The sequence below is a fragment of the Meles meles genome, chromosome 6 (genome assembly GCF_922984935.1).
Source record: "Meles meles chromosome 6, mMelMel3.1 paternal haplotype, whole genome shotgun sequence".
Classification (NCBI taxonomy): domain Eukaryota; kingdom Metazoa; phylum Chordata; class Mammalia; order Carnivora; family Mustelidae; genus Meles; species Meles meles.
The window spans coordinates 64,469,166-64,482,172 of record NC_060071.1 but is presented as its reverse complement, the minus strand read 5'-3'; the positions used below and the strand labels follow the sequence as shown (position 1 = coordinate 64,482,172).

Sequence of the window (13,007 nt, the reverse complement as noted above, 5' to 3'; positions counted from 1 at the left end):
CTTGGCCCTCCCTCTCTCCCCCTTCCTTTCTTCCCTGCTGGCCTCTCCCTCTGTTCAGCTCCTCACTTCCCTGACACCCCTGCTCTGACTGGCAGTTTTTCCTAGGTCCTGGCTCGCGCCAGTCCTTCCATGCTGTCCTCAAGCCCTGCTTCCTGCACCTCTCCCAACCCCGATGGGGAGAACTCGAGTAAGAAGGTCCACTGGACTTCTGGGAGGAGGAGGACGTCATCCACAGACTCAGAGTCAAAGTCCCACGCCGACCCCTCCAAAGTGTCCAGGTCCCGGAGACCCAGCCGGCTGACGGTGAAGTACGACCGGGGGCAGCTCCAGCGCTGGCTGGAGATGGAGCAGTGGGTGGACGCGAAAGTTCAGGAGCTCTTCCAGGTGAGAGACACGATGCCGGGGTGGGGGTGGGGGGCGGCTGAGAACACTGGGTGCCGGGGAGAGAGCCTGCCGGGAGACCGCAGGAGGATCTGGAGGGCCAATGTGAGATGCTCCCATGGAGAGAAAGTGTCTCCCAACAGCTGACGATAGATTTGCAGTCCCAAAATCCACCTCGCTCTGATCTGGGCTCTGCCTCTAATGCTCTTCAAAAAATCTGTGCCAGGTGTTTTAACATCCCTGAGACTAAGTTTCCTAATCTATAAAATGAGCCTGTCAATGCCTGTTGTATCTTCTTTGTGGGACATTTTGAAGCTCCAGTGAAACAGAAGAGCCATTTTTATTTATTTTCTGTCTTCCTCTCCTTCTCAAAACATCTACATGTCAAAGCTGCATTGTCTAGCACTCTAGCTATCAGCCATGTGTGGCTATTGGCCTTCAAATTAATAAAATTAAATAAAATGCCAAGTTCAGTCTCTCATTCACACTGGCCACATTTCAAGTGCCCCGTAGTCCCATGTGGCTAGTGGCTGCCATCTTGTCAGCACGGACAGAGAAACATTTCCATCCTCTCAGACTGAACAGCACTGGACTAGAATAAGTCCTCAGCCCGGGCTCTGACTGACTCCCCTCAACTCCCCCTGAGGAAAGGACAGGTCTCTGCCCCTTGTCACGAGACAGTGGCACTTTCTTCCTCAGGTAACTAAAACTCGGGACCCTAGAGTAGTCGCCACCGCTGTTTCAACAACGACAGTAACGTTCTGAACACTGAACTCTGTTAGGCACAGTGCCTGGTGTCGGTCCTCCCCACCCCTCCCTCAGGAAGACATGCTTTACCGTAGAGGAAATGGAAGCTTAGAGATGTTGAGTAACAAAGGAGCCCAAGGTCACAGGACTAGGAAACCAGGAGACCAGGAGCTGCAGAGCCTACAGAGCCCGGGGAATTAGGGGAGCAGCTTAGTGGTTCTCCACCCCATGAAGTACTTCAGAAAAAATCTGATGACCTGACTGCACCCCAACTGACTAAATCTATTAGGGTGGGGCCCAGACACTTGTCTTTTTTGTTTTGTTTTGTTTTTGGCTCCAGTTAATTTTAGCATGTGGCTTGCTGAGAACCACTGCACTAAACCAGAACCCAGGAGTCTTCCTCTACATACCCTGGTCCTTCTTTCTCCTCCTTCTTGACTCTGTTCCTATCTTTTCCTTTCCGGGCAAGTGCTCGTCATTCTTCCAGGTAAGGACTGGGCTGCGGTTGGGGTGGAGAAGAATGATCCATGTAGCCCAGGCTGCCTTGGGAAGCTCACTGGGTCATGTGTTGGTGTGGTCCAGGTGTCCACCATGTCCCCTGCAGCATCCTGGGCTCCCTTGTACAGGGGAGGGAGATGCTTTGGAGCTGGGAGCAGGAGAGGCACACTTTTTCCACCTGCTTCTGCTCAGCCTCCACTGCCCTTCTATCCTGGGAGCACCCTCCCTCCTTGGATCAGTTTCAGTTTCAGATTGTTATGCATTTGCATAAAAAGGCTCGTATTTCAGAGAACTCAGAGCAAATTTTTCTAGGCATGAGAGAAAGATACTAGACAAAGAATCTCGTTTCGTAAGATCAATGGGCAGGGGGAGGGCTGCACAATAATGAGCTCATAACACTGGAAAACAGGATATGTGGGAGGACCACTCCCAGGCAATGACCGAAATAAAATACCTGGCCTGCGGTTGCCATGGCAATTGTCCAAAGGTGCTAGGTGGCAGTTCCTCTCCCAATCCCTGCTGTTTTCAGCAGGAAACAGCCAAGTGGCTGTGGAAGCCCCAGGTGGCTGGTCATCTTGGGACAGATTGAGGCAACAGTGTGTCCGTCACAGAGCGACCATCACAGAGCCTGTCTCCGTGCAGCAGGCTCTCCCCAGCATACCCACCTTGGATAGCACTGTGGGTTCCAGGCGTGCATTACTGCTTGTTCACTTTGGTTTAATGAGATCCAACTTTACTTTGATGGAGGGCTCCCCCTTCTCACTAAGTATAAAAGCTGCTTTGGAGTCTTCAGAGGAACCAAGTCTGGGTTCAACAAAACAGACTTGGGGCCCTAGTGCTCCTATTGTCCAGAGGTGGAGTGTGGATTTGGCTTCTAAGCAAGGCTATAAACACTGATGAGTTTCTCCTATTTTAAGGAGACTCTTTTTTTTTTTAGTTTTTTAATTTTTATTTTAAAGTTTTTTTTGTTTGTTTATTCATTTGACAGAGATCACAAGTAGGCAGAGCAGCAGGCAGAGAGAGAGGGGAAAGCAGGCTCCCCGCTGAGAAGAGAGCCCGATGCGGGGGCTCCATCCCAGGATCCTGAGATCATGCCCTGAGCCCAAGGCAGAGGCTTAACCTACTGAGCCACCCAGGTGCCCCTATTTTAAGGAGATTCTTGCTCAACAATGCACCCTCTCCTCAGTTCCTATCCCTAATTTCATGTCTCCTTTAGGACAAGACTTCTTGAAGGATTTGTCCACACTCCCACTTACCGTTCCCTTTCCTATCACTATTCAAACCACCGAGACCTGACTTCTGTTCCCACCATTCTATTGAGAGCTCTTGCCAAGGTCACCGATCACTGTCTTGGGGCCAGATCTAATGTACACATCAGCACAGTACACTGTTGACCACCCCAGAGTTTTGAAAACATTCCTATATCTTCTACGACACTATCTTTTTCTGATGGCAGCTGGTGTTTTGATGTAGCCCTTCTGATGCGGTGACATCTTAAGAAACAATCTATTAGACTTCCAACCTTAAAAAAGTATTGTTAACGAATATGTGAAATGACACTTGTGAGCTCCTTCCTGGGCCTTACTCCACTGCTGGTTCCCATGGCAGAGAGGTCAGGAGGAAGGGGACTGAGGATGGAGTGAAGGTGAGAACGGAGTCAAGTCCAGCAGCATCTGGCAGGAAACCCCTTCATGAAACATCAAGTCACAGGTTTACCACACTTGTTCAGCCCAGCAAGTGTTGTTTGACATTTAGGGAAGGAATATTTGGATTATGATATCAGCCCATATTCTCAACTCCAGAGACTCTTAGTAATATACTACCTTATATTCAAAATACGTGTGGATAATAACACAGGTGGTATGAAAAGGTTTTTTTGGGGACCAGACTTGTACTTTTTTAGAGGTAGAATTCTAGTAACTAGAAGGCAGCTTTACTATTCAGCCGCCCCCTGCCCCCACCTTCTGGGATTCCAACTGCACATATTTGAGACCACTCAGTATCACACCACAGGTCATCAAGGCTCTGTTCTCTTCTTCCTCCCCAACCTCTCAAGGTTTTTTTCTTTCTGTGTTTCTTTTTTAAAGATTTTGTTAGTTTGTTTTGCTAAAGAGAGAGCACAAGTAGGCAGAGCAGCAGGCAGAGGGAGAGGGAGAGGTAGGCTTCCCACTGAGCAGAGACCCTGAGGTGGGGCTCAGTCCCAGGACCCTGAGATCATGACCTGAGCCAAAGGCAGCCATTTAACCAACTGAGCCACCCAGGTGCCCCATCTTTCTCTGTTTCATTTTGGCTAATTTCTATCACTGTATCTTTAGGTTGAACTGATTTTTTTTTTTTTTGGCAACGTCCAAATATGCTGTTAACTCCATCCAGTAAATTTTTCATTGAAAATATTTTCTTTCAGGGGTGCCTGGGTGGCTCAGTGGTTTAAGCCGCTGCCTTCGGCTCGGGTCATGATCTCAGGGTCCTGGGAACGAGTCCCACATCGGGCTCTCTGCTTGGCGGGGAGCCTGCTTCCCTTTCACTCTCTCTGCCTGCCTCTCTGCCTACTTGTGATCTCTCTCTGTCAAATAAATAAATAAAATCTTTAAAAAAAAAAAAAGAAAGAAAATATTTTATCTTTCAGAGCACCTGGCTGGCTCAGTCGGTAGAGCATGTGACTCTTGATCTCTAGGTTGTGAGTTCAAGGCCCACACTGCATGTAGAGATTACTTAAAAATAAAATCTTTATAAAAATATTGTATTTTTCATCTCTGGTATTCCATTTGGCTTTTTTCTCATATATTTCATTTTTCTCACTACTTTGTTTGTGTTTTCCTCATCTGCTAATTCCACCGTCTGTCATTTCTGGGTCAGCTTCTATTAACTGATTTTTCTCCTCTTTAAAGGTCACATTTCCTGCTTCTGGTATGACTAGTGATTTTTGTTTGTATACTGGACATTTTATGAGTTTTATGTTACTGGGTAGCTGGATTTTTTTTTTTCTTCCTCTAAAGCATTGAACCTTGTTCTAATAGGTGGTTTAGTTACTTGTGGCTCAGTTTGATCCTTCTGAAGCTTGTTTTTAAGTTATGTTGAGTCTAGAGTAGCCTTTAATCTAGAGAATAATTTAACCCCCAGTAAGGGCTCTACTGAATTCCTGCACAATCAGTGATGACCATCCACTCTGGCTGGGTAGAACTTGATTTGCCTCCCAGTCCTGTGTGAGATCTGTTCGTTTCTGGACCTTCGGTGCCTCACACTGCCTGGCCTCTTGAGGGTTTACCTTATGAATGTGCATCTTGTGTTCAGAAAAGACTCAAGAGGACCGTTATGCAGATCTCTGGAAGTCTCTTTCTTCATAACTCCCTCCTCTCCACGGCTGACTCAAGAGGACTGTTATGCGGATCTCTGGAGGTCTCTTCATAACTCCCTCCTCTCCACGGCTGTGTCTAGCAACCTCCAGCCACCTCAACCCTGAGCTCTGATCTCTGTCACATTAATAGAGCAAGACCACTGTGCTCTGCTTGCGGCTCTCTGCTCTGTGGTCAGGAAATTGCCTCTAGGAATAAATACAGGGCAGTCACAGAGTTTGCCTCTTCTGTTTCCTTTCTCTCTCAGGTAGCCCTGAAGAACCTGTCATCCAATGACTGAAAATACTGTTCATATATTTTTGTCTAGTGTAGTGGTTACTTATGTTGGGAGAATAAATACAGCCTCTGTTACTCCATCATTTCCAGAAATATAAATAATCTGGTTGACTCTCATTCAGCTTTCAAGTCTCGGATTAGAAGTTACTTCCTCCAGCAAGTCTTCCCGAACCCTAGGCTTCGTTAGGTTCCCCTTCCATGTGTCCTTGAAGTATCTCATCAGAGTACCTATCACTCTGTATTATTATTATTTTTGAAAGATTTTGTTTATTTATTTGACAGACAGAGATCACAAGTAGGCAGAGAGGCAGGCAGAGAGAGAGAGAGAGCAGGGAAGCAGGCTCCCTGCTGAGCAGAGAGCCCAGTGTGGGGCTCAAACCCAAGACCGTGAGATCCTGACCTGAGCCGAAGGCAGAGGCTTAACCTACTGAGCCACCCAGGCACCCCTATCACTCTGTATTATAACTGCCATTTCACTTGTCTGTATCCTTCAGGAGACTGTAAGCTTTTCAAGGGCTTGTGTCTGTCTTGCATTATGGCCTTAGTACTTATTACAATACATGGAGGATAGCATGCACTCAGTAAATATGCATTAAATGAATGAAGGCTGAACCAGATGAGCTAGAAACTAAGAAAGCAAAAAGGAAAGTCGAGAGCTTAGGTTGAAAGAGCTAACTTAGAACCCTAGCACTATTTATTTTAAAAAGGCATGGAAGGACCAAAACTGTTCACCATGGTTACCTGTTGGCAGTTGGAGGAATGAGAGGACAGGTGAGGCTTCTTTTTCTTTTTTCTTTCCTTTTTAAAAAAATCTACTTTCTTGGGGCACCTGGGTGGCCCAGTGGGTTAAAGCCTCTGCCTTCGGCTCAGGTCATGATCCCAGGATCCTGGGATCGAGCCCCGCTCGGGGCCTGTTTCTCCCGCTCCCTCTGCCTGCCTCTCTGCCTACTTGTGATCTCTGTCTGTCAAATAAATAAATAAATAAAATCTTTAAAAAAAATCCACTTTCTTAAGGTGTAACCGACAGAGAATGAAATCTGAAGTGTACATTGGGATGTACTTTGCCATACATAACACTACCCCAATCAAGATATGGAAATTTCCATCATCCAAAGAGTTACCCCTAATAACCATTTTTTAAAGGATTTTATTTATTTATTTGAGAGAGAGAGTGAAAGAGATCACAAGCAGGGAGAGAGACAGAGGGAGAAGCAGACTCCTCACTGAGTAGGGAGCCAGCCCCACATGGGACTGGATTCTAGCACCTGGGGATTATGGCCTGAGCAGAAGGCAAAACTAAGCTACCCAGGTTGCTGCTCTTCCAAATAACCTTTAAACAAATTATACGCATTAGTTACTCTTTTGTATCTGTTTCTGTTGTATCTCTTCCACTGCCTGGAACATGTGGACCTTTGGAGGATAGGATCTTAATTTTGTTCACTGAAGTTCCCAAGTTCATGGTGCCATGTTAATAGTAGTCAAAAAAGATTTTAAATGATTAAGTAATCAAGAGGAAAAGGTGAAATTATCAAGCCTTTAGAAAACATAAAGGTGAATATCAAATATTTATTCAAATCAGTGTGAGAAGAACTCGCTAAGCATTAAGAGAAGAAGAAGCCGGGGAGGAGGAGGAAAAGGAGCAGCAAAATTTCTTTTCACTGGAAAAGACCATTAGTTACATTCAGCTATATAAACATGTATTTCCCCAACTCCTTCTCCACACATAAATTGTATTTCCAGGGGCACCTGGGTAGCTCAGGCAGTTAAGCCTTAGATCTTGATTTTGGTTCAGGTCATGATCTTAGGGTTGTGAGATCGAGCCCCTTGTTGGACTCTGCACTCACCAGGGAGTTTGCTTGAGATTCTGTCTCTCCCCCTGCTCCTCCCTCTGCCTGTACTCTCTCTCTCTCTCAATAAGTAAATAAAGAAATAAATAAATGTTTTAAAAATTCTTAAAAACAACAAATGGTATTTCTATCATATGTGAAATGAATGCTAGGGCTAATCTGAATTTTATTTTTATTTTTATTTTTTTAAGATTTTATTTATTTACTTGGCAGGCAGAGAGAGAGAAGGGGGAAGCAGGCTCCCCGCTGAGCAGAGAGCCCGATGTGGGTCTCCATGTGGGGCTCGATGCCAGGACCCTGGGATCATGACCTGAGCCAAAGGCAGAGGCTTTAACCCACTGAGCCACCCAGGTGCCCCGCTAATCTGAATTTAAAAAAAAAAAGACTTCTTGGGGCACCTGGATGACTCAGTCAGTTGTTGGGCATCTGCCTTCAGCTCTTGTCATGGTCCTGGTGTCCTAGGATTGAGCCCTGCTTTGGGCTCCCTGCTCCATGGGAAGCCTGCTTCTTCCTCTCCCACACCCCGCTTGTGTTCCGTCTCTCACTGTCTGTCAACTATATAAATAAAGTCTTTTAAAAAATAAATAAAAAATAATAATTAAAAATAATAATTAAAGGGGCACCTGGGTGGCTCAGTAGGTTAAGGCCTCTGCCTTTGGCTCAGGTCATGATCCCAGGGTCTTGACATTGAGCCCCACATCGGGTTCTCTGTTCATTAGGGAGTCTGCTTCCCCCCACCTCTCTGTCTACTTGTGGTCTCTGTCTGTCAAATAAACAAATGAAATCTTAAAAAAAAAATAAGAAGAATTAAAAAAGACTCCTTAGTGAGAAAAAATGAACAACCCATTAGAAAATGAAGTTCTTGAAGTATATTCTGGTGACCCTTTCAGACCGTTCATGGTTATTTTCATAATAACACTGAGGTGTCAGTTGCCTTTTTCACTATGTTGACACTTGCACTGATATTGCAAAAACAGTGGTGGCCCTTAGCGTGAATCCAGAAAATAGCAGTGGGGCAACTGGCTGGTTCTGTTGGAGGAGCACGTGACTTTTGATCTTGGGGTTGTGCGTTTGAGCCCCACATTGGGTGGAGAGATTACTTAAATAAATACACTTCAAAATCAGAAGGAAAGTGGCACCCACCTGTACTAACGTTACAGCAATTTTTATTCCCTTAGTGCCCACAGTTCTTGGTCATGGTGCTTCGAAGAATAAAGACAAAGATCAAAGAGTGGTGGGCAGCAAGGCAAAGTTTATTGAGCAATAATAGTACAAAGCTCCCAGTCAGGGAGGGGACCCAAGAGGGTTGCTGTTTTGGCGTTCAAACCTGGGAGTTTTTATAAGCTCTTTGCAGAACTTTCTGGAACCTCCTGAGTGTGGGGCCTCTGTGGACTGACTGCTGAGGTGTGCCAGTCAGGACTTTGATCACGCTCCCGTCTGCCTATTGGGTTATTGTTCACGGGCTGATGGTCTTTTTGGGCTGACCTTTGGAAACTAATTGCCTCAACTTGTGACAGTGACAAATGTTTTATGGTTAATTGTTTTGCTTCAGGATGTTTTGCAAATGTCACTTCTGCAGAGGCTGCTAGACAGGATGCTATTGTGGTCTTGTCTAAGTGGTAAAACAGGAGACTAGTGCAGCTCTGTCTTAGCTGTCCTGGCGCCCTAATTGTCCAACTAACCCCTAACACTTGTGTCACATTCTTTACTACTTCTCACTTGCACTTAAGAAAATCCTTGATGAAGCAGTAAATCACTAAGTTTATTAGAACTTGGCCATTGAATTCACATCTTTTTTTTTTAATAGACTTAATTTTTAGTGCAGTTTTAGGTTCACAGGGAGACTGAGCAGAAAGTACAGAGTTCCCATATTCCCCTGGGCCCCCACATATGCACAGCCTCCCCCACGATCAACATCCGCACTAGAGCAGTACACTGATAAAATCAGTGAAGCTACATTGACACCTCAAAATCACCCAAAGTCCATAGCTTATATTAGGGTTCACTTTTGGTGTTGTACATTCAAGGGTTTGGACAAATATGTAAGGGCATGTATCTACCATTGATAGTATCATACAGAGAATCTCTGCCCTAAAAATCCTCTGTGCTCCACCTGTTCATCCCACTTTCCCCCTTAATCCCACTGATCTTTTTACTGTCTTGACAGTTTTGCATTTTCCAGGATGTTGTGTAGTTGGAATCATATAGTATGTATGACTGGCCAATTTCAGATTGGCTTCTTTCACTTATTCTGTGTGTTTATGGTTCATTTCGGTCTTTTTGTGGCTTGACAGCTCATTTCTTTTAGTGCTGGACAATACTCCATTGTCTGGGATGTGCACAGATTTATCTGTTTACCGACTGAGGGACAGATTGGTTGCTTCCAAGTTTTGGCCATTATAAGTAAGCACCTTTTTGTGCAGATATCCTTCCAGCTCACTTGGGTAGATATTAAGGAGTTTGATCACTAGATCATATAGTAAGATTGTATTTAGTTTTGTAAGAAATTGCCAAAATGTCTTCCAAAGTGTTGTACTATTTGGCATTACTACCAGTAACAGTAACAAATGAAGGTTCCTGTCATTCCATATCCTCACCAGCATTCGGATTTGGATTTTTTGCCAATTTGGTAGGTATGTAGTATCTCTCATTGTTGTCTTAATTTGCAGTTTCCTAATCATGTATGATGTTGAGCAATTCTTATGCGATTTGCCATCCATCCACATATCTTCTTTGGTGAGGTATCTGTTCAGATCTTTGGCCCACTTTTCAACTGGGTGGTTTATTCTTATTGTTGAGTTTTAAGAATTCTTTGTCTTTTTTTTTCCCAAAGATTTTATTTATTTGACACAGAGAGAGAGATTGTAAGTAGGCAGAGAGGCAGACAGAGAGAGAGGGGAAAGCAGGCTCCCACTGTGCAGAGAGCCTGATGCGGGGCTCGATCCCAGGACCCTGAGATCATGACCTGAGCCGAAGGCAGAGGCTTAACCCACTGAGCCACCCAGGCACACCTCTTTGTCTCTTGAACAATAGTCCTTTATCAGATACATCCTCTGCGAATATTTTCTCCCAGTCTGTGTATTGTCATCTCATTTTCTTTTTTTTTTTAATTTTTTAAGGTTTTATTGATATATTTGACTGAGAGAGAGATCACAAGTAGGCAGAGAGGCAGGCAGAGTGGGGCGGGGGTGGGGTGGGGAAGCAGGCTCCCCGCTGAGCAGAGAGCCCGATGCAGGGCTTGATCCCAGGACTCTCAGATCATGACCTGACCTGCAGGCAGAGGCTTAACCCACTGAGTCACCCAGGCACCCCATCATCTCATTTTCTTAAGCTTCTTTCATTTTTAATTTTATAAACTCTGTATTGATTCAATTATTTCCCTGACTGTAATAACTTTTAAAGATAGCTTTATCGAGATAGGATTCACAGGCCGTACAGTTCACCCACTGAAACTGTGTACTTCCAATAGTTTTAAGTTATCTTCAGGGTTATACAACCACAATTGAATTTGGGGACATTTTATCACCCCAGAAAGAAACTCTGTACCAATTAGCAGCCACACCTCCTTCCTTACCATCACCACTACCAGCCCAAGGCAACCACTAATCTACTTTGTGTCTCCATGGATTTACCTATTCTGGACATTTCATACAAATTATGTCCATATAACATATGGACTTTTGTAACTGGCTACTTTCACTAACAAAATGTTTTCAAGATTCATCTATGTTGTAGCATGAATCCATGCTTTGTTCCTTTTATTGCTGAGTAACTTTGTATGGCTACATGATATTTTATTTATCCATTCATTGGTTGATGGAGATATGTGTTGTTTTCACCTTTTGGCTATTATGAATAACAGTGCTATGAATATTCACGTGCAGACATTTGTGTGGACAAGTCATTTCTCTCGGGGGTAGTTCTAGGAATGGGATTGCTGGGTCAGATGATAACTCTATATTTAACATTTTAAAGACCTGCCAAACTGTTTTCCAAGGCAGCTGTACCATTTTATATCCTTACCAATGATATGCATAACTTTTTAAATTAAACAGGCATTTTTTTAAAAAATTTTTTTTAATTTTTAATTTTTTTAAAAGATTTTATTTATTTATTCGACAGAGAGAGAGATCACAAGCAGGCAGAGAGGCAGGCAGAGAGAGAGGAGGAAGCATGCTCCCCACTGTGCAGAGATCCTGATTCGGGGCTCGATCCCAGGGCCTGACATCATGACCTGAGACGAAGGCAGAGGCTTAACCCACTGAGCCACCCAGGCGCCCCTAAACAGGCGTTTTTAAAATATTTTATTTATTTGAGAGGGAGAGAGAAAAAATGCACAGAGGGAGAGTGATAGCCAGAAGCAGACTCCCTGTCGAGCAGAGCCCAGTGTGGGACTCGATCCCAGGACCCTGAGATCATGACCTGAGCTAAAGGCAGATGCTTAACTTACTGAGTCACCCAGGTGCCCAAACAGGCACTCTTTTTAAAGAACCCTAGCTCTGTTTCAGATGGAAGATAGTAGGACCTCAGTAAGTGTTGAATGGAAGAATGAATGGGTGGTTTGAGGAAGATGAGGAAATGGACTGAAAGTGGGAAGCAGGGTAGGAGATGGAGGAACCCCTGACAGTGACTTTCACTCCAGCACCAGCTGGCCAGGCCCCTCTGAACTCCGTGTGATTCTCAAACAGGATCAACCCACTCCTTCTGAGCCTGAGATTGACCTGGAGGCTCTCTTGGAACTATCCACAGAGGAACAGAAGACTCACTTGGAGGTAGAAAGTGGGGCTGGGCTTAGAGCGGGAGGAACCCAGGAACCCAGATTTTGCCTTCTTGAGTGGCGTGGGGAGAGCCAATTCAGAGGGAAGGATTCCTGGAAGGGCTGAGTGGAGGCCTGTGGGAAAGTGCTATGGTCGGGGACCCACTCTTTGCTCTCTTCCACCCAGGTTATTCTCCGAAACTGCCCCCGCCCCACAGAGGTAAGGGATGTTCTGCAGGTCTGGGGTAAGAGGGACCCAGAGGGGAGGCAGCTAATGAAGAGGAGTATTTGAGAGCCCTACATCCTTTTCCTCTTCCCCAGTTCTGGAGACTTCCTCTGGGGTCTGGGGAGATTATGGAGGGCAGTGTGTTGGGTGGGTGTGACCCCATGCTTTGATCTTAACCGTGTTTCTCTCTCAGCCTTTTATCTCTGAGCTGCTCAGTGAACTCAAGAAACTCCGGAGACTCAGTCGACCTCAGAAATAAGCCTTATAAGACTACCTTCAGCAGCCTCAGCATGCCAGACTGTCCCTGAACCTTTGAATCCTGGGCTGAGAGGACACAGGTGATAGCCCCGTGGGACACAGACAAGGAACATGGAGGATGAGGAGGGACATTTGGATATTCCTAGTGTATGTGCAGTTATAGCTGGGCTTTCCGGAAGCCATTCATGGCTGTTGCCTGGTACTTTCCTTGGCAGCCAAGTGGATAAAACCTTTGGGAGTCCCAGCTGAATGGAGTGTGCAGCATATCTTTCCTGAGGGGTGGGGAGGGGAGGGTAAAGTGATATACCAGGGGGCCAGCATCCTGAGCAACCAGGCTCTAACCACACCTTCTCCGTCCATCTATCCAAGTTTTCAGAGTAGATCACAGTTCTGCTTTAGAGCTCATGATCTAGCAAGGCCTGGAGGCCAAAGAGGGCACGAGACTAGGACGCACAGCATCCTGCATCACTGACAACAGGAGCCCAAGTGGCAAAGACTAGTTCTGAATCCCAGAGGAGAGGTAACAGGTAAAATCTAGCAGGGTCTGGGGACATCAGGGAAGGCTTAACCTTCCTGTCCCCTTAAGTGAGTCAGGAGGCATCAGGCTGAGGACTATCTTGAGCGGGCTCCAGCCAGCAGCAGAAAGAGAAAAAGCAGGAATTAAG

The 13,007-nt window shown here is 45.4% G+C and overlaps 1 protein-coding gene across 1 annotated transcript; it reads left to right on the top strand.

The window, feature by feature from the left end:
- On the top strand, window positions 1–12,592 carry PPP1R14D (protein phosphatase 1 regulatory inhibitor subunit 14D). Its single transcript, XM_046008876.1, has 4 exons — window positions 1–384; window positions 11,791–11,874; window positions 12,046–12,078; window positions 12,278–12,592. The coding sequence occupies exons 1-4, from the start codon at window positions 130–132 to the stop codon at window positions 12,341–12,343; spliced, it is 438 nt and encodes a 145-aa protein (XP_045864832.1). The 5' UTR covers window positions 1–129; the 3' UTR covers window positions 12,344–12,592.
- Window positions 12,593–13,007: the final 415 nt, after the last annotated feature.

Coding starts and splice junctions, on each gene's coding strand:
- PPP1R14D (XM_046008876.1), top strand. CDS start 130: ATGCTGTCCTCAAGCCCTGCTTCCTGCACCTCTCCCAACCCCGATGGG. Junction 385..11,790: donor AAGTTCAGGAGCTCTTCCAG/GTGAGAGACACG, acceptor ATTCTCAAACAG/GATCAACCCACTCCTTCTGA. Junction 11,875..12,045: donor AACAGAAGACTCACTTGGAG/GTAGAAAGTGGG, acceptor TCTTCCACCCAG/GTTATTCTCCGAAACTGCCC.